This window comes from Amblyomma americanum, chromosome 10, assembly GCF_052857255.1.
Source record: "Amblyomma americanum isolate KBUSLIRL-KWMA chromosome 10, ASM5285725v1, whole genome shotgun sequence".
Taxonomy (NCBI): domain Eukaryota; kingdom Metazoa; phylum Arthropoda; class Arachnida; order Ixodida; family Ixodidae; genus Amblyomma; species Amblyomma americanum.
This window is the reverse complement of record NC_135506.1, coordinates 62,020,014-62,039,806: the sequence shown is the minus strand read 5'-3', so window position 1 is coordinate 62,039,806 and position 19,793 is coordinate 62,020,014. Positions and strand designations below refer to the sequence as shown.

Genomic DNA, 19,793 nt, shown 5'->3' with positions numbered 1-19,793 from the left:
TCTACTACTCGTAGGTAAAAGTTCGCGATAGAAAATGCAGTGCATGCAACATGCAATTAAGCTTCTAAGTAATACGCAGCACAACCTGCCCACTAACATCTCTGAAAGACAGGTGTCACGAAGCTTGCGCTGAAGCTCATTATTTGGCTAATGGGAACCATTCCTTTTAGGCATAGTGTATCTTACTGTGGTCACGAGGTTACGGTACAACAAATCGAAAATCGTAAAATTCGCTGCGAAGAGGAGTGAATAGTCGGCACTATATGTGTACATACTTGCTTTCTAAGGAATCAATTTGGTGCGTGACAGAATCACGTGTGATGAGGCCAAGAGCAGACACAGCTGCGCATGCAAGACGAGAAGCGCTGCTAATGGAATCCAACTGCCTTTTATTGTTGAAGTTTCTTGACCAGTGAAGGGCTGGCTATTCTAACTCAATAACCATTGTTCACAGTCACAAGCTTGAACAATATCATGCATCCAAAGGCGAAAACATGCGTGTGGAACCGCGATGTACCGGTGTTTTGTAACGCTGATAGCTATGACACTCTAGTCTTCCTCTCGGCACTTGGTTCATTTTTCATCCACTGTAGGACGTCGGCTTACAAGGCGGCACCAGGTTTTTTTCCTCCTTCGTTTCAGCCTTGAGTCAGGTGTAACCATGCAGTGCTGCATAACTGCACATGAGCAGGAGGAAACTAGAGCGACTATCGCTAAGCTTTGTTTATAACCAGGAACATAGGCGCTGTCACGTATAATGTACGGATTACGGTGAACAATACTAAGCAGTGGCCAAGCGTGCCATTCATATTGCTATCGGGAAGACAATTCATTTCTCCAGAAGTTTCTGACGGTTACTTGTGCAGTAAATAGCCTGCTTTGGCCCGTGCCGTGGTCGTGCTCTTTTGGTGTTCATAAGCTACCACGTGTTTCTTTAGTGGACGTCACCACCATGCCACTCTTAGACGGGCACTGAGGACAACTCAACCCAATTATTGTTCTTAGCGAAAATTGATTCTACGGCTCTTTCTCGGCCAGTCGAATTGTGTCCGCCAGCAACAGATGCATTTATTGCTGAGAAGATTAGATATAATAATTTTGTTACCCCTTGATTTAAACTCGTGGTGTCCACACCAAAAAGGACTGCGTGATCACCACTTCGTAGTGAATGGTGGTGTAGCCTAGCCTCTGGGATCAGTGCCAAAGAGCGATGTCGACGCATGCAGTTTACTTGGGGAAGTGGCCGGTTGATGGCGACATATGTATTGCATTTCTTGACGTCTTGTAGCTGATAAAAGTTGAGTTTTAGTGAAAGTAGCACATTTTTCGTTAGAATAAGGCGATATATGAATACAGGCCAACTTCAATTTTTCTCAATGTACCTTTGACACATATGTGATTCATGTTTAATGCCATGTCACGCATGCTGGAATGTTCGACATTGGTCAGTTGCTTTTTCTACTCTGTTAATGTATTCTGTAAAAATATTTCTAATCTGTAGTAATTACTTTCTAATATGTTTTAATCTTCGCTATATATTCATCCCGTGCACTAACATGCAGATAACCTTTGCTTTTTATGAAGGAAAATGACGCGACCTTCAATCTAATTTAAATAATATACCTCTTTCGTGCAATAAGTGCTGAACGGATTTAAACACTAAAAGTTAAAATTCATGCGTTCTCAGCGCCTTAAGGCATAGCTTCCACAATAAAATATCATAATCTGGAAAGCTTAGGCACCTATGCAAAACTTCACTAAGGATCCTTTGCTAGTATATTTGCTTCTCCAGAAGAAACTAGAGCGCACTGAACTTATAGTGCTCTAGTTCTGAACCCTCACTACGCTAACGTGAGCAAAAAGTCTTTACCTACTCTAGAATATTTAACCTTGTTTAAATTATTCAAATTATAGCCGCATGATCAGTGTAACTACACGGAAAATAGTATAAATCTTGTCAAAATTTGCCTTGCTTACTTTCTTGTACAAAGATCTCGCATGTTCGCGGAGTTCTTAGCATTTATCTCAGTCCTTACGGAATAAGTTAATTTATTCTCCGGCAGATCTCTCTTCCCGTATGTGCCATCATATTTGAGTTAGATGTAGTGCCCGTCAAAATGACACATTTGTAATAATTAATGGTTCCGAGGTAAAAAAAAGGCTTTTAAGGAAAGGAAATGATGCAGAAAGTGTCTCACATATCTCGGTGGGCACCTGAACCGCGCCGTGAGGGAAGGGTTGGAAGATGGGAGTGGAAGAAAGAGGTGCCGTTGTGGAGGTCTGCGGAATAATTTCGACAACCTGGGGATCTTTAACGTGCACTGACATCGCACAGCACACGGCCGCCTTTGCGTTTCGCCTCCATCAAAACACGGCCGCCGCGGTCGGGTTAGAACCCGGGTACTCCGGCTTAGACCAGCGTCTTAACCACTGAGCCACCGCGGCGGATGAACACATTTGACCACATTCATTCCTCTTTCATCTAACGACTGGAAAGGGGTTCGAGAGAGAGAGAGAGAGAAAATTCCTCCAATCCAGCACTGACTCCAGCAGTGATTTCCCTCCAGCACTGCACAGACGTGTTGGGTTAGGAGCCACACCATGACTTTTCGGAGGTGTTTCTGTCGCAGTGCTAACGAGCTTTTCCACGAAGTCGAGTGCAGTAAGTTTGAGTTATTTTGGGGTACGGTGTGATGACGGTTAATAATAGTGGTCTTGCAAGGGACACTCCCACAGCATGTGTGTTTTGGCAGACTTATCGTTCGCTTCTGAAGACAAAAAAACAGCTTTCATTTGTAGTGTGGCTTATGCCGAACGAATGAAAGTATGATTGTGCGTGTGCGTGAGCCGGCATTTCCACATGTCTTTTCAGTGTAGAGTCCATGTTTTAATATTACTGGTATATTGTTATTGCGCATTGTCCGCTGCGGTGGCTCAGTGCTTATGGGGGCTCGGCTGCTGACCAGAAAGACGCGGTTTCGATCTCGGTCGCGTCGGTCGCATTTCGATGGAGGCGAAATTCTAGAGGCTCATGCACTGTGCGATGGCTGGGCACATTAAAGGGGCTCTCAAATGGGCTCTAATAAAGTTGCGGTATGCCTCGAATGTTAAAGCACGGAGCTCCTTGAACATTGTCCAGCTAGAATATCTTTATTGCGCCTTGTAGAAGCCAATTCACCTGTAGTCAAAATTTGAATTTCAGCATGTTCGCGCCTTTATCTCTCTCGTCGCTTTTTGCCCACTGGAAGGTCGGGCCCCACCTCCGGGGATGGAGCTTCCTGACCCGCATGAGCTACGCGGCTTATTGGCCGTGGCCATGGCAGCTTCCTGACGTCTGAAAGAATCTAACGAATAGCCATCTCTCAACATGTATACGTAGATGCGAGCGACGGAGAAGGGTGCGAGCATGAAAAAAGTCGCCGGGAAGGGCTCGCCAACTTTCGCGCGTGAATGTGGGTCGTCTGCTGCATGTCGAAGTGTATTATTTGGTTCAGGTTTTCATGACAACACAATGTAAACTGATTGAGCTAGTTGATGTCCTCTCATCGGAATGTGTTTCAGAGCCCCTTTAAGGAACCCCAGGTGGTCGAAATTACCGGAGCCCTCCACTACAGCGTCCCTAATAGCCTGAGTCGCTTTGGGACGTTAAACCCCCATAAACCAAACCTTGTTCTTAAGCCCACTCTCCTGTTCATTTACTTTGTGCTTGTTTGGCTTATGAGGGTTTAACGTCCCAAAGCGACTCAGGCTATGAGGTACGCACTTTGTGCTTGTGTGCTTGATGATATGACAAACAAGCGAACGAACGAACAAACAAACAAACAAGCGGACAACTGAAGAAAAATAAACAAACAACCAAACAAAAGGAAAGAAAAACAAAGAAACTTGCAAGCAGACAAGCAAAGAACAAAACAAGCAAGCATACAAAGAAATGAATCAGTAAGTAAATAAATGTGTATGCGCTCTGCAACACCTATGTTAGGAAGCTAGTGGTCGTCCCTTGTGTCCCATCGTTCGCAAGCGTAGCTCTGAGCTCCAAGTCACAAAGTGTACTGCCTGGTGACCCGGAATTGCACACTGCTTGCCGCGTGAGAGGGAGGACGAAATGGCGAAGGAGTCCCTCTCTACCTCCGTGTGCGCAGGTGATGGCGCCCATGCTGTCGGCGGCCATGTTCTACGCCATGTGCAACGCGTTCTCGCGCTGCTGCCCTCCCGACAGCGTGACCATGCCGTGCCGGTGCTCGGGGCCCAACACCTTCACCGTGCTCACCTGCGACGGGCTCATCTCAACGCGACAGGTGGAGAGGGTGAGTGCGTACCTCTCTCTCTGTCTGAGCACGTCCCTTTTTCTAAACGTCCCAAACAGCCCCCGCGAAACTATGTGCCGAAAAGCTTCGAATGATTGCCATGTATCGACCTTTCCCTGTGACACCATGCTGGAGACTGTACTGAGATAGTCTCGCGCTCATTGAACTTGAGACGGTTGATGCACCAGTTTCCTGCCCCAGATTCCGCAGGTCAGTGACCACGTGCTTTATTGCCGCCTAACAGTCAGCCAGGTGGAGCTTTCGACGTCACCAACCTAATGACTTTACACGATCCAGCGCTACTAGTGGCCTCTAGCCTGGTAACGTTCAGGCTTGACTGGAACTGCAGTCCTGACTAAAACTGTATATGTCTACAGAAATGCAGTCGTCGCGATGCAACCTCCAATGCTGCAAATGATCCTAAAACGAAGCCCTCCCTCCAATGGCCTCGGCTGATTTTCATGACGTCATGGTTATTGTCCTTGTACCCGCTGGCGTGAAATTGCAGGAGCTAGGTGGCAGATGAAAGGGGATTAACCACGGCTTAATCGGATCGACAGCGGGATGATGAAAATAGGTCCACTCTATTGTTTGGATGACCTCCTTTGAGAGGCGTCTGAAGCTTCGTCCTTGAGTTGTATCCGAGCATGGTGCATATTTTTTTCTTTTGCAGGGACATTAGTGGACATATGAAAGGCTTCGTTCTTCTAGTTTTCTTATTAGCGTTGTACGGCCTGGCAGCCGACGGTTTTTGTTCACGGTAATTACCTAATATACCTGAACTAGTAGCAGCTTAATTTAGAGACCAGTACTGTGACATCCATTGCAAAATCTTATATTGGCGGGAGCACGAAGGCGTATTGAATGAAAACATTTAATATTAGAATGATATTGAAGACATATTAGAAGAAAAACAAAACTGACTAGATGACGATGTTGATGATAGTGAGCAGTTCTCTCCTCACTTTTCATACCGACTTGTTGGTAACTCCATTCACATGCTCCTACATTTCCTCCTATTCTGTACACCTTGGGGTCACTGAACTGTCCCCTTTTAGAACAGTACTGAGTGAATCGCAATCCGCCTCATCCCTGCCCTTTGTTGTTCCTCCGCAGAGCCGTGTAGTTTCTTAGTGCATGTCTTTTAATGCAATAAACTCTAAAATAACGCATCCACATTTTACATAAACACAGCTTTTGCACTGTATGAACTTGGTGGACCGAAAATTAGAAATGCAGATACGCTACTCCTGGGAAGAACAATGCGTTTATGTTATGTCTTTTTAGACTTTACTGATTGCCTAGCAAATAAACCTAAAGCAGTGCCGGTCAAACCCAATAACGGTCCGACGATTGTGCTCTTATACCCGCGTATAGTGTTGGTTCCACGAGTCTTGTTGAAGTACTATCAGCTTGATTTAAAAGATGTTCATTTTATACCTGATTTCTTGCGGCATACCTTAATCTTCAAAGCTATGTAGGGCATCCAAGAGAATACCCGCCGCGGTGGCTCAGTGGTTAGAGCGCTCGGCTACTGATCCGGAATACCCGGGTTCGAACCAGACCGCGGAAGCCGCGTTTCGATGGAGGCGAAAACCAAATGCGCCCGTGTGCTGTGCGATGCCAATGCAGGTTAAAGATCCCCAGGAGGTCGAAATTATTCCGGAGCCCTCCACTACGCCACCTCTTTCTTCTTTTATTTTCTCAGTCCCTAATTTATTCATTCCCTTACTGCGCGGTTCAGGTGTCCGCCGAGATGCGAGTCAGATACTGCGCCATTTCCTTTCCCCAAAAACCAGTTTACAGCTTTTTGCAAGAGAATGAGCGTATTTATTCTTGAGGACTGAAAGCAGTTTGTATACCCAGCTGTGCATGAGTTCCATGATAGAGACACTTTGCTGAGCCGATGACCGGCCAAGAAAGAATGGCGACCTCCACAAGGCGACATGGGGGGGGGGGGGGGGGGGTAGCCGCTCGAACGCGCGCATCCTAAACAGTTCAAGTCTGCGTTGCTATAACAACTTTGTTGCAGGTGGCCTCCCGGGTGTCGAGCCACAGCCTGGACTACGGCAAGTTCAGCATGTCCAATGCCAAGGTGATGGCATTAGAGCGGGGTATGTTCGGGAGCCTGCGCTTCGAGTACATCCAGGTGAAGAAGTCCACCGTGGTCCAGGTGGATGACGGCGCCCTGGAGCCATCGCGCGACACCCTCCGGCGGCTGGAGATCGTTCACTGTGAGCTCAAGTCGTTCCCCTTCCAGAACGTCTCCACGTTCCCCAAGCTGGAGAGTCTCTCGCTGCACTACAACAACCTCAAGGCGGTGCCGGACTACGCCTTCAGGTTGGTACCTTTAAGGTTTCGGACAAGGCGTTTGTGCACGACGTCAAACCGGACATGAACTACATTATATTATGAATGGATCACATTTTGGTCGCTTATCCTGATATTATTCTAAACCGGAACAAGCGATTGAACTTCTCATTCGAAAATTCTGCGTGGCAGGCTGTTACGGCTGCAGCAGAAACAAAAAAAAAACATCGAGAGATCTTCCTTTTGAGTCATCATATCTTTCTTGTAACCGCAGTGCTAAGACATCCGCTTTAGATGGAGCCGTGAGTTGGTAATACGTCTACAAGGACTAAGAATTGGATTCTAGTACTTTTCGAAAAAAAGATCTGTGAACCGTTTCGAAAAAGCTCACAGCGCTTTGCTAATTGCTTGTTTTGTAGGTTTTGCCAACAACATAACTTTGAGTGAAATTCAGCTACGATTATTCTCGCGCAATAATAGTAGCACGCCGTATCAGTCATGTAATATTTTAGTAAATCAAAATTTCATTAGGTGCCCCTCCTAACGTCGCCCCTCGGGCTTTGTTTGTCTAGGCATGACGATGCGCGCTGACGGTAACACTTTAGTGAGAAGGTAAAACTTATTACATTAGGATTATACTTGTATGTATCCGCAAAATTAGCCTACAGTCGTAACATGATAATACGCAACACCGGTTCTCTAATCAGAGAATATGACAGGGGAGCAACTGTTATACACTCAGAAATACACACAGCACGTGGGACGACCAGACACCAGTTAAAAGTATTTCGCTGCCTGTGATGCAACGAATGCGGTAAAAGCTCTTCAAGTTGACATATTTTACCACGACTTATTGAAGGTCGCGAAAACACCTATACCCAACAATTCTGGACAAAAACATTTTTGAGCGGGAAAGAGTTTGTGAACGCAATTTTTTCGTATGTTGTAAGATATCACTATAACAATCAGTATATCCGCAGATCTCCCACCTCCCGTCGGCAGGCTTGCATTTTTGTTTGCTATTAACGTTTTTGTTGTCGTGAAAAGCGTTCCCGAATGATTTTCTATTGCAGTCTTAACTGCTGGATGCGAGCGATGGTCAAACTTTAAAGATTTTGCCACGCATAGAAAGAATGGCCCATTACCTTTAAATTTCCCTACAGTATCCAGAAGAAGGTTGTAGCACCGAAAAAGACAACGCATAGCAAGCGAGACGGGACAGGCGCAACTTCCAACTGTTTATTCACCGCCAATGCGAATGAATATCAGTACAACGATCAAGATGCTATGCTTGCCATGTGTTGTCTTTTTCGGCGCTACAACCCTCTTCTGGAAGCATGCACCAACTACGCCCCCCCCCCCCCCCAACAAGTATTACTGTTCCCTACAGTACCTCATAATTTCCCAATATTCAAAACTTCTGACCAAAAATATTCGGCATGGAGCGTGGACATGTGCTGACATGCTGAGGCTACAGTACCAACCTCCATTACCCAAAATGTAGGATCCCTTTAGCGACGCTATCACACCCTCTTTTTCGACTCGCGCAGGTACAACCCTGGCCTGAAGAAGGTCGACCTGTCGTTCAACAAGATCGCGTACGTGGGAAACTACGCCTTCTACTACGTGCCCTTCCTGGAGGAGCTCAACCTGCGCAACAACCGGCTCAAGGTGCTCAACAACCACGCGTTCGCCGTGCACGTCAAGCCCAACAACGACATGGTGCTGGACCTGTCGCACAACCAGATCGTGATCATCGCCGAGGACGCCTTCCACAACGAGAACTTTAAGGTGCTCAACATGTCCCACAACCGGCTGCGCACCTTCAACGAGAAGCACTTTCGCCCCTTGCTGGTGCGAATGGCCGTCCAGCTGGAAGGCACCATCGACGTCGAAGGTGAGCGGATTGAGCTGAGGTAAAAATTAGCGGGAAAACTAAGCTAAACCACAGCGAGAGCTGTGGTTTATCTATAGTAGAACTCAATAGTAGCTAGTTGTTGTTGTCCTCATACTATGGCACATGCCCACATAGAGGGATAGTATGAGGACAACAACTAGCTAGTTAGTCCAGCTATATGGTGTAGCTTTTATCCTCCTCTTCCTCCTTCTGCTATCGCACATCCATACACGGCACCGGTTTTTATGGTAAAACCGGTATGACGTCACGCCATGCGCTCAGCTGCTCTGCCACCAGCTCCCCACGCTGACGTCCGACCGCTGCGCTGATGGGGACGTTATACCAGTTGGCACGCACGCTCGGGCAGGGTTCAGCGGCTTCGATAAAGTTTGTTATAGGAGACCGCTTTTAAGCCGTAATATATACAGCTCTTGTTTTAAGACAATGCATCCTTTATGGTTACGTTGTCAGCCGCTTCACTCTGCTCGCAATGGGTCCACGCTGGACACTTCTGTTTCATTTACTCTACGCGATGTGTCGCCACTATACGGGGAGCGGTGGTGCTCTTCCTGGTCATAGTACTCACTGAGCCTGGTGCTGGTGCGTGGCCGTAGCTAGTTTTCGGCGTTTGCGTCACTTTATGTGTGTCGCATATGCTTACTCGTACGATCACGTGTCTCCCTGGTGGAGTACATCATCGCACTGCTGGCATACATCACTGTTGAATTCTGTGGATAAAGCGCCTCGTCACGCAAATTTGGTCGCTTATTCTCGGTGGCATATTACTAGTTACTGTGTGCTCCCTCTCCAAATGGTGGTGGTGGTTATTGCTATGAAGGGGGGGGGGGATACTGGTCCCGACGTATGTTGTCCCTTTGGGCATCACTCTTCGGGAAATGTACATACGGAACAGAGAATAATAAATGGGAGAGCGTAAGAGATGGTAGTAGGAAAAGATTTCATTTTTCTGATATGTTTGGCATTTAAATCAAGGAGGTGTCACATGAAGCAGTAAACTGCGCTCGCCGGATGCTACCAAATGTGACCTGAGGAGAGAGGGCTTCAGTTTCCTGGTTTTCACGCTGTAATGATGCAGAAATGAGACGTGCTTCGTTCAATACTAAGAGACTGGTAAGGGGGGGGGGGCGATTAGGCAGGGCATCGTTAAGTGGCAGCGCAACTGTGCGCAAAAAAACGAAGCACGTACTACCATTAGTTCCAAACAGACTGAGGAGACAGCGCAGAAGGTTGGCCTTGGAGCTCATTAGATGGAGCTCAGCAGTTGTGAATTACCTTACATTCGCGCCTGTCAGCTACTCACGTTTCATCAACGCAGCGACCGTTGCATCATGCGCCACGATACGCATATAGAGAGCATAAAGAAAGCAAATACGACACGACACGAAATTAGAAGCCACACAACCGCAGTTAGAAAAAAGGAGAGCTCCGCAGCAAAGGCTCTATCGGTGTGGTTGATCGCGTGAACCGCGCACCGTGTGTGCGTGCCATTCCAGAACGTAGCCGCATCCGTCCGCGCAGAAACAGTGAGTGCGAGGGTGTTCCTGATCGCCGGTGCGTGACAATCGAGGGAGACGCTGTGCCGGCTCCACTGTCACGCTGCGACCGGCTGCGGCCTTCGTTCAATGCTGCCCGGATGGCGAGTGCCAGTTCCTGGCAGTGATGAGGGAGGGAAGTCGTGACGTCCGTCTGTGCGCTGAATCACACAGCGATTGTGCCAGCTTGTTTTCACCCGGTAGGAGCCATTCACGCGCGGCGGGTTGATAAGGGCCTGCGGAGTAGAGACTTCCTCAGGTCTCCATCCTAAAACTTAGAACTGTGCTATTAAGACCCGCCGCGGTGGCTCAGTGGTTAGGGCGCTCGACTACTGATCCGGAGTTCCCGGGTTCGAACCCGACCGCGGCCGCTGCGTTTTTATGGAGGAAAAACGCTTAGGCGCCCGTGTGCTGCGCGATCTCAGTGCACGTTAAAGATGCCCAGGTGGTCGAAATTATTCCGGAGCCCTCCACTACGGCACCTCTTTCTTCCTTTCTTCTTTCACTCCCTCCCTTATTTCTTCCCTTACGGCGCGGTTCAGGTGTTCAACGATATATGAGACAGATACTGCGCCATTTCCTTTCCCCGAAAAACCAATTATTATTATTATGCTATTAAATATCTACCAATACAGGTATTTATAGTTGTTTCATCCGTTCTTCCGGTAAACTTTAAGCATTGTACATCCGTAAGTGAAACAATGTGTGCATGCAAACTGCTGTCGTGACTGCTCTGCTTGTTTACTTTTTTAATTGCAAAATAATATAGTCCCAAACATTAGTATTTTCCTGATGTGGGGTGTATCCACGATGAAGTAACTCCGCCGACAAAAGTGTGTGTAGAACGATAATGGCGAAGAAATTCAAATGTTTTGGCATTTGTGGCATATTTAAATTTTTCGCGTAAATTCAGAATATCCCGCCTACAAAAGATCTATTTGCTATTTCTGAATATATTATGATGCAGCAATGCCCTCTTCTACCGGCTGGAGGTTTTGGGAGCGTAACGTTTGCCTTCAGTTCGTTTTCCTTCCATTTTCGTCTTTTCATGGGCGCTTCGCACTACGTTCATTTTCCGTCTGTTATACATTATTATTAACTTGCTGTCACTTCCAGGTGACATATTCTGCGGTTACACGTATTACTGCATATTTTTATAAGCCGTGGGCGGAGTGTGAGTTTAACATAACGCCATCAGGACTGCTGAAATAGCAGTTATCTGCGGCAGCAACTACGTGATGAAACGCGAACAGATTTCATTGGGTTTCAGAGAATGCAGTCCCTGCCGTCACAAGCATTGAAGAGCTGTAGGTTCAGAGGAGGTTTGGTTTCTCGATCCTCTCAGGAGGCACCCTATAACGACCAACCGAGTTGCTGAGAAATACATTGTTCGGGCGAGCGTGAAAAAAGTCAAGACTAGCTGTTATCGAAATTTGAGAAGACCTGACCATTTTATCAGGCTCTACAGTAACTCCATTAACTGTGAGACGCTATGTCCAAAGTGCTGAACTAAACGACAGGAGCCCAGCTCAAACCGCGAACATCTGTAAAAAGAAAGGTTTCCAGGATGATTAAGATGAAGAATACATGATATCAATAGGCGACGAATTGAAAAGAGTGATTTCATTAGATGAATTGGAGTTTTTGTCATGCGGGACTGATGGGATTGCCATGCATACGCCGCCTCGAACGCAATTGATATGGACCTCGTAGTCAGCCACCTCACTCTCTTCGCAATTGGACCACATTGGACAGTTCTGTTTCATTTACTTTAGGTGATGTGGCGCCATTTACGGGGAGGGGGCAGGCTATTAAAGGTTATCCACGTTAAACCACAGACGTGGGAGCGCAATGACACATGGCTGATTCTCCGCTCCTAGAGTTTGTTTCCTTGAGTGTATTCAAGGTACCATGAGCAACGAGATTGATCCGGGCATCCTCGAAAAGGTTATGTTTCCTTAGGCATGCAGGAATCTGTGATTTGGATAAGTGTTTCAGCAGAATAACGACCTGAAATACTTTTTACGCTTGTGAATGATTGGATGAAGACGATGACGGTGGACCTTATGGAGTGGTCACGTCATCCTCGAGAGATTATTTCCATTGAATATATTTGGATAAACGTCCTGCGTCGTCCGAGAAGCTGCTGTAGTAGTCGGGACCCTGTGCTAGCCGTCCACTGACAGCTTCTTGGACTCCATGCTTTGGCCGGATCAAGTAGTGACCGCTGGAAAAGACAGTGTGAAGTATTTATGCATTAGGTTGTTTTGAAAAGGCATTCTTGAAATTGTTGCCTCGTATGAAAAAATAAGAACATATAATCACCATACCTTCACGGTGGGCTGAAAGCAGTGCAATAAATTTCCTGTTATAACATAATTCCTAATAATATGATGATAAACAGTGGTTGCTATTGTTTAAAAAGTCCAACATTTTCATCCCACCAACCTCGAGCACATTTTTTACTTCTCATAGCCTATCCTCTATGCTCCTTTTTTTCTTTGGCTGTTGGCTCCTGTCACACATATATATATAGGGAGCGAACAGTCACCGAAACCAAGGTGCATAGGGGAACGTTATTTCTTTTAATTTGTTGTGCTTATCAGTGGGATAATAATACTTATATTAATAAATCGCTTAAAGAAAATTACTTATAAAGCAGCAGAAAAAACAACCATGCCGCCGGTGGGATCCGAACCCACGACCTCCGAATATCCCATCCGGTGCTCTTACCAACTGAGCTACGGCGACGGCTGTCCAATCTGCTGCTGTCGTGGGTATTTATGTTCATTGAGTGCAAGCGAACCTTGAGAGTGTTCACCGGCGCCACCCTCGACCATAGCGGCGGACATAGCACGTCCTGTAATACCGCGAGCGTGACGTGGATCGTCATCTAACGGCGAGGGCGGAAACTGTGCGAGAGCCCTCTTATGCAACCTATGGCATCAAGACTGCCAGAACCGAGACCCTCGTTAAGCGATTAGCAGACAAGGTAAAGGAAATTAGGGGCCCGTTTGACAAACTTAAGAAGGGAGCCAACTGTCACCGAAACCAAGGTGCATATGGGAACGTTATTTATTTTAATGTGTTGTGCTTATCAGTGGGATGATAACACTTAGATTAATAAATCGCTTAAAGAAAATCACTTATGGTGTCTTCGACTGGTCGCTTTAGATCGCTCTAGAGCGCTCTGAGAGGCGACCGCACATTCGGCTAGTCGAAATCGGGCGCTCTGACTACATTCGGCTGGTTCTTTCTGAGCGCTCGCCTCCAGCTCGAAGCGCTCCGCGCTCCGAGAAAAAAGTCGGAGCGGCTCCAAGATGAGTCCACGTGACAGAGCCACTTCCGCCATTTCGCGAAAGCTGTGCGAGGTCTCGGCGTCCCCTGCGCGTAGGCAGAAGGAAGTGTAGGCTTTTGACGCAGTAACGCTTGCTGCGTTGTGTTTTGTGAGTGCCGCGCTGTGTGAGGCCAATTATCCAGGAGGCGCCGGATAAGCATATACGCAAGGAACGCGGTCTGTGTTGCTGTCGCATGACAACAGTGATTCCAGCAGAAGCTCAGACGAGGACGACAGTGCTGTCCACAAGGCGACGTTCGAAGAATGAGCGTCCCGTGGGACGGAAAGCTGGGGTAGCGATCCACACAGGCTAAGCGGCGACCGCGATGCAAACTGTATGCGGCCCCGTGCGGCTAAAGGTAATCAAGGGACCTTACGTGCGGCTACTGTTGACATCATCAGCGGTGCCGCGTAGGGGTTCCGGAAGTTACGCCCCCCTTCTGCCTCCTGCGTTTCCGCTCTAGAAACTCGCTGACCATTCGGCTTGACTAGTCTGGCTATGCGCTCAGAGCGAGAGCGGCTCCCACTCTGCCAGATCCTTACCGGATCGCGGGAGCGACCAGTCGAAGACACCATTATAAAGCAGCAGAAAAACCAACCATGCCGCCGGTGGGATCCGAACCCACAACCTCCGAATATCGCGTCCGGTGCTCTTACCAACTGAGCTACGGCGACGGCTGTCCAATCTGCTGCTCTCGTGGGTATTTATGTTTATTGGGTGCAAGCGAACCTTGAGAGTGTTCACCAGCGATTATATATATTATATAAATATTATATATATAATATATATTATATTATATATATTATATATTATATAAGCGATTATATATTTATATATAAGCGATTAGCAGACAAGGTAAAGGAAATGAGGGGCCCGTTTGACAAACTTATGACAAACTTATATATATATATATATATATATATATATATATATATATATATATATATATATATATATATATATATATATATATATATATATATATATATATATATATATATATATATATATATATATAATCACCAAAAATTGAAAACATAACAGGATTTATTTCATGACGTTTCGGCTGGAGAACCAGCCTTTTTCGAGTGACACTCGGACTAACACTCGAAAAAGGCTGGTCCTCCAGCCGAAACGTCGTGAATTAAATCTTGTTACGTTTTTCAATTTTTGGTGATTTTATATTATATTGACCAAATCAGCTGCCAGAAACCACTTTTGGTATATATATATATATATATATATATATATATATATATATATATATATATATATATATATATATATATATATATATATATATATATATATATATATATATATATATATATATATATATATATATATATATATATATATATAAGACAGATACTGCGCCATTTCCTTTCCCCCAAAAGACCAATTATATATATATCAAGGCCTGCGACTCTCATGCGGGTGGTGCGGGGCCCGATCCCCAGTGCCGCCGGGTACCCACCGGTTATAATATGGGTACAAGCTACCCCTCCCTGCCTGGTGATCGGCTTCTTTAGGGTGAAATGCTTGAGAAATGGGTTTTTGTCCCCACCTTGAGCAAAAGAAAAAAGGCCAACAAATGGGCTTCTACTGCACGAGGCGGAGTTAGGGTTGCTTGACGGCGGAATGTGTCTCTGCTCCGTCAAGACAACGGTTTATAATGTCTCTTATATTGGTTTTTGAGAGAATTCGACGCAGTGCCTCACATATCTCGGTGGACACCCGACCCGCCGTTAGGGAACTGAGGAAGGTGCGAGTGAAAGCAGATAGAGAGGATGAGTTCCCGCAGTGGAGGGCTTCGCAATAATATAGACCGCCTGGGGATCTTTAACATGCACTGACATCGCACAGCACACGGGCGCCTTACCGTTTTGCCTCCATCAAAAGTCGGCCGCCCCGGCTGGCTTCCAACTCTCGTGCTCTTTGCGCCAATATTGCGGAGAACATCGTCATCGTTACTTAATTTTCATAATGTTCAGTAAAAGTACAAATAAGAAATTAACTTTCCGATAATTGCGTAATATTTCTACTTGAGGAGGAGGAGGAAGAAAAGGAAAGGCAGGTAGGTAATCTCTACTTAAAATGCATAATATCAAATATTACATCTATTTATCTCATTTTGAAGCGCTAACCTATAACAAGCAAAATTTTCAGTCAGCTAATAAAGAACAGAGGACCAAATCTTATTGGATTAGCACATTAATCAGTGAAAGCTGGCTGAAATCAGCGGCCGGGAGATATAAAGCTGCAGGCTTCTTTTGACGTTTTACAGGTGACTATCCTGTTGGGCGTCTTCAGTGCACATTAAAGAACCTCAGGCGGTCGCAATTTCCGCAGCCCTTCACTACGGCGTCCCTCATAGCTTGAGTCGCTTATGACCTTAAACCTCCATAAACCTAAAAGCTACGCTCACGAGAGAGAGGCAAACTTTACTGCTACGGAGGAGTTCAGGACATGCAGGCCCCGGGTTCCCCTTAGGAACCGACAGCACTCAAGCGTTTGTGTTCCTAAGGTCTACAAAACTAGCGGCCCGGTCGGTGGACTGCACGCTCGGCCTTTCTCCGCTTGCGGACACCTGAACCGCTCAGTGACAAAAAAATACTGCATGGTTTGAAACGCGGCTGCTTCGGCCGGGACTGAAATTGCGTTGTATACTGAGGGATGAGTGCAGGATGGGACTAGAAAGCGCTGTGCACGACCAGAGGCGCATGCCTGATTTAGAACGTTGTTATGCATCATCGACGGCCCCTTTCAGTCCTCCTCAGCGCAGTCTAGGGCATCTTGCTTGCAGCACATTAGACAGTCTAGTTCCATGTCTAGCTTTATTCACATTTTGCGCTAGAGAGAGAGAGACACACACAACTTTATTGCCACACGTGTCGGGAAATAGGCCAGGCGGGTCCTGTTTGGCACCCAGTTGGAGGCGACGTCCTGGGCCCACGAAATCAGTGGAATTTGAGTGACCTTGTCTGACTGGGTGACGAGCTGGTCCCATGGAGCTTTCCGCAGAGGGAGCTGGCAGGAGGGTCTTTGGGGCGGGCTATTTTCGCATCCCCAGAGGATATGCGCCTGAGTAGCGGGCTCGCCGTGGTTGCAATTTGGGCAAGTGGGGTCATATTCCCCGTTGGCGATTAGTGACAGCCTGGAGTGGCTGAGAATTGAATGCGTCTGTAATCTGTGGAGCAGGGTGGCTTGCGCTCTGTCGAGGTTGGGGTGAGGAGGTGGGAAACGGCGTGTCGTCTCTTCATGAAAATTGGTGATGTCGGCAAAAGTATGGGGGGTGGGGTGCTTCAGTGAGGGCGTCTGGGTCCGTGGCCCGGCTGCCTGGATTGTTACTGTTAATCCATGGGCAAGTCGGTCAGCCCCTTCGTTTCCAGAGTTTCCAACATGGGCGGGTACCCAGATTACGTTAATTTTTTGGTCGGGAGTGCAGCCGCGCACTATGCGTGCGGCAGGAAGACAGACGCTGCCTGCCAAGTAATTTAGGATTGATCGTATTGAGTCAATGAGGACTGTGCGTGTACGGCGGTCAGCGATGGCCAGCGCTATCGCTGTCTCTTCCGCTGCGGTGGGGGAAGGGGCGAGCACCGTGGCTGCGGAGATAAGGCTAGATTGCGGCGTGGTTGCACAGACCATGTACATACATACGTTGTTGCATTTCGCCTTGCCGCGTCCGCGCATGTTGCGTGTTCGTCGGCAAGATAGAAATAATCCAGTGCTCGGGCTTTATGCTCAAGGCGCGCGTCGTGTCGGCCAGGGAGCATGTTCTTGGGTAGCGGTTTGCCGACGAGGTGGCTTTGTACGCCTGTGGGGAGGGGGGCTGCGGGATAGGGATCGCCTATTAGGTTGACGTTTAGCCGGTCAAGGATGAGAAATGAAAAACAAATAATAGGTTTTTGGGGAAAGGAAATGGTGCAGTATCTGTCTCAGATATCTTTGGACACCTGTACTGCGCCGTAAGGGAAGGGTAAAGGATGGAGTGAAAGAAGAAAGGAAGAAAGAGGTGCCGTAGTGGAGGGCTGCGGAATAATTTCTACTACCTGGGGATCTTTAACGTGCCCTGACATCGCACAGCACACGGGCGCCTTAGCGTTTTGCCTCCAACGAACCGCGGGCGCCGCTGTCGGGCTCGAACCCGGGAACTCCGTATCAGTAGCCGACCGCCCTAACCACTTTGCTAACGTGGCGGGTGAAGGAGGAATAAAATTTTCTTTGCAGCCAGCGATAGCGGAGAGTCGACCGTTTCTAACAGCGTCACTCTTACGGAACTTATAGAGGTACGCAATAGAGCCCAAATTCATCGCCTCTCCAGAACCCAGCTCGGGCGTCACATCCTAGACCCATCGCCGAGGCTCAGTGATTTGGGTGATTATTCTGGACTGTATCACTTTTCGGTGCCGGCCTCAACCGCGGCGTCAGGGAAAGGAGGAAAACGGTATTCTGAGAGCCTACTATCAGCGCACTCCTGCCACGGTTGCTATGTTGTTACGGCGCTCGGCTACTCAGCCGGAGTTCCCGGGTTCGAAGCCGGCCGCGAAGGTCGCGTTTCAATGGAATAATAATAATAATTGGTTTTTGGGGAAAGGAAATGGCGCAGTATCTGTCTCATATATCTTTGGACACCTGAACCGTGCCGTAAGGGAAGGGATAAAGGAGGGAGTGAAAGAAGAAAGGAAGAATAGGTGCCGTAGTGGAGGGCTCCGGAGTAATTTCGACCACCTGGGGATCTTTAACGTGCGCTGACATCGCACAGCACACGGGCGCCTTGGCGTTTTTCCTCCATAAAAACGCAGCCGTCGCGGTCGGGTTCGAACCCGGGAACTCCGGATCAGTAGTCGAGCGCCCTAACCACTGAGCCACCGCGGCGGGGCTTTCAATGGAGGCGAAACGCAAAATGCGCACGTCAGAGCACGTTAAAGATCCTCAAGTGGTCGAAATTATTCCGGAGCCCACCGCTACGCTACGCTACGCCCCACACCTTTCTTCTTTCATTTCCACCTTCCTCCCTTTCCTAACGGCGCGGTTCAGGCGTCCACCGAGACGTGACATTCAAGCTCCATTTGCTTTCCTAAAAAATAATTGGTAATTGATAATTGGTTTTCTTGGGGGAATGAAATGTGCAGTATCTGTCTCATATCGTTGGACACTTGAACCACGCCGTAAGGGAAGGGGTAAAAGAGGGAGTGAAAGAAGAAAGGAAGAGAAAGGTGCCGTAGTGGAGGGCTCCGGAATAATTTCGACCACCTGAAGATCTTTAACGTGCACTGACATCGCACAGCACACGGGCGCCTTAGCGTTTTTCCTCCATAAAAACGCAACCGCAGCGGTCGGGTTCGAACCCGGGAACTCCGGATCAGAAGCCGATTCCTAACAAATATAATTTTCAATTTTCAGCGAAAAGCCCTTAGCAGTTGCGGCGAAATGTCACACCACTCTTCGACAGGTGGCGACAGGTGGCAAGACTGAAGAATAAAGGTACTCCTCAACACGTTATTCGTTAAATGGCTGTTGATTTCGATAAGAATTTTTTAGCGGGATATGGAAGACAACTTTATTGATCACTGCGCAGAAGCTTCTCTCCGAAATCTGCGAGTTAAACGGCAGAAGATATTAGCTCAGCCTTCACACCTCTGTGCGCTGATCACAAGTGCGTGATTTGGGAAATTTTGAAATACCGCCTTTGTTTAGCGGTACTAGATTTCTAGTGTAGCTCGACTGTGAGGACCATTATATGCTGCGAAGATTACGCATATGACAGCAGGTTGTGGTGGTGAAAACATTTATCAGGTTCCTGATCGGGTGGGGAAGAGAAAACAGCCCGGTGTGAGAGCGCGCGGGCGGCTGCGTCTGCTGTCTAGTTTCCTGCCACCTCACAGCCAATCAGCTCGATCTTGACTACGCCGAAGTCCCGCACACTTTCGTGCAAGCCCTTCTCAAAAGACGAACCTAATCCCAGCTCAACGTCTTAAACGTGTACAGCCCCCAAGTGACAAGAGCGCTAAGACAGCCACTCTCCTCCGCAAGACCTGTGCAGCCGCGCGGAACGAGATGCTACTTATAGTGGGCTACTTCAACGCACCGCACGCCGAGTGGGCTACCCGCAGAGCCTGTGGTCGCAAAGGAGCCAAGGTGTGGGAGACAGCCCAGACACTGGGTCTCACGCTACTCCTCGATCCCGAACATCCCACCCGTTTCGGCAACAGCGTCACGCAAGCACAGCTGTCCGGAACTCACTTTCATCCGCAGTATCCCAGACGCGCGCTGGGAAAATCTCGGTATGAACATAGGTAGCGATCACTATGTTCTCAGCACTACCTTTACTGCCACACACAGCAAGGCCCCCCGTCGCACTGTCGCACACACCAACTGGGAC

At 47.7% G+C, this 19,793-nt stretch overlaps 1 protein-coding gene and 1 non-coding gene across 4 annotated transcripts in view; one reads left to right on the top strand and one right to left on the bottom strand.

Annotated features, from left to right (window-relative positions):
* LOC144108769 (uncharacterized) overlaps positions 1–19,793 on the top strand; it is a 48,947-nt gene that overhangs the window by 11,009 nt on the left and 18,145 nt on the right. For all 3 annotated transcript variants that reach the window (XM_077641940.1, XM_077641941.1, XM_077641939.1), the window contains 3 exons: positions 4,143–4,307; positions 6,340–6,647; positions 8,168–8,514. In XM_077641940.1, the coding sequence (XP_077498066.1) occupies positions 4,143–4,307; positions 6,340–6,647; positions 8,168–8,514 (820 nt within the window). The remainder of the gene's footprint in view (positions 1–4,142; positions 4,308–6,339; positions 6,648–8,167; positions 8,515–19,793) is intronic.
* On the bottom strand, positions 12,745–12,818 carry TRNAS-GGA (transfer RNA serine (anticodon GGA)). Its single transcript has one exon. It is a non-coding gene; the product is annotated as a tRNA-Ser (tRNA).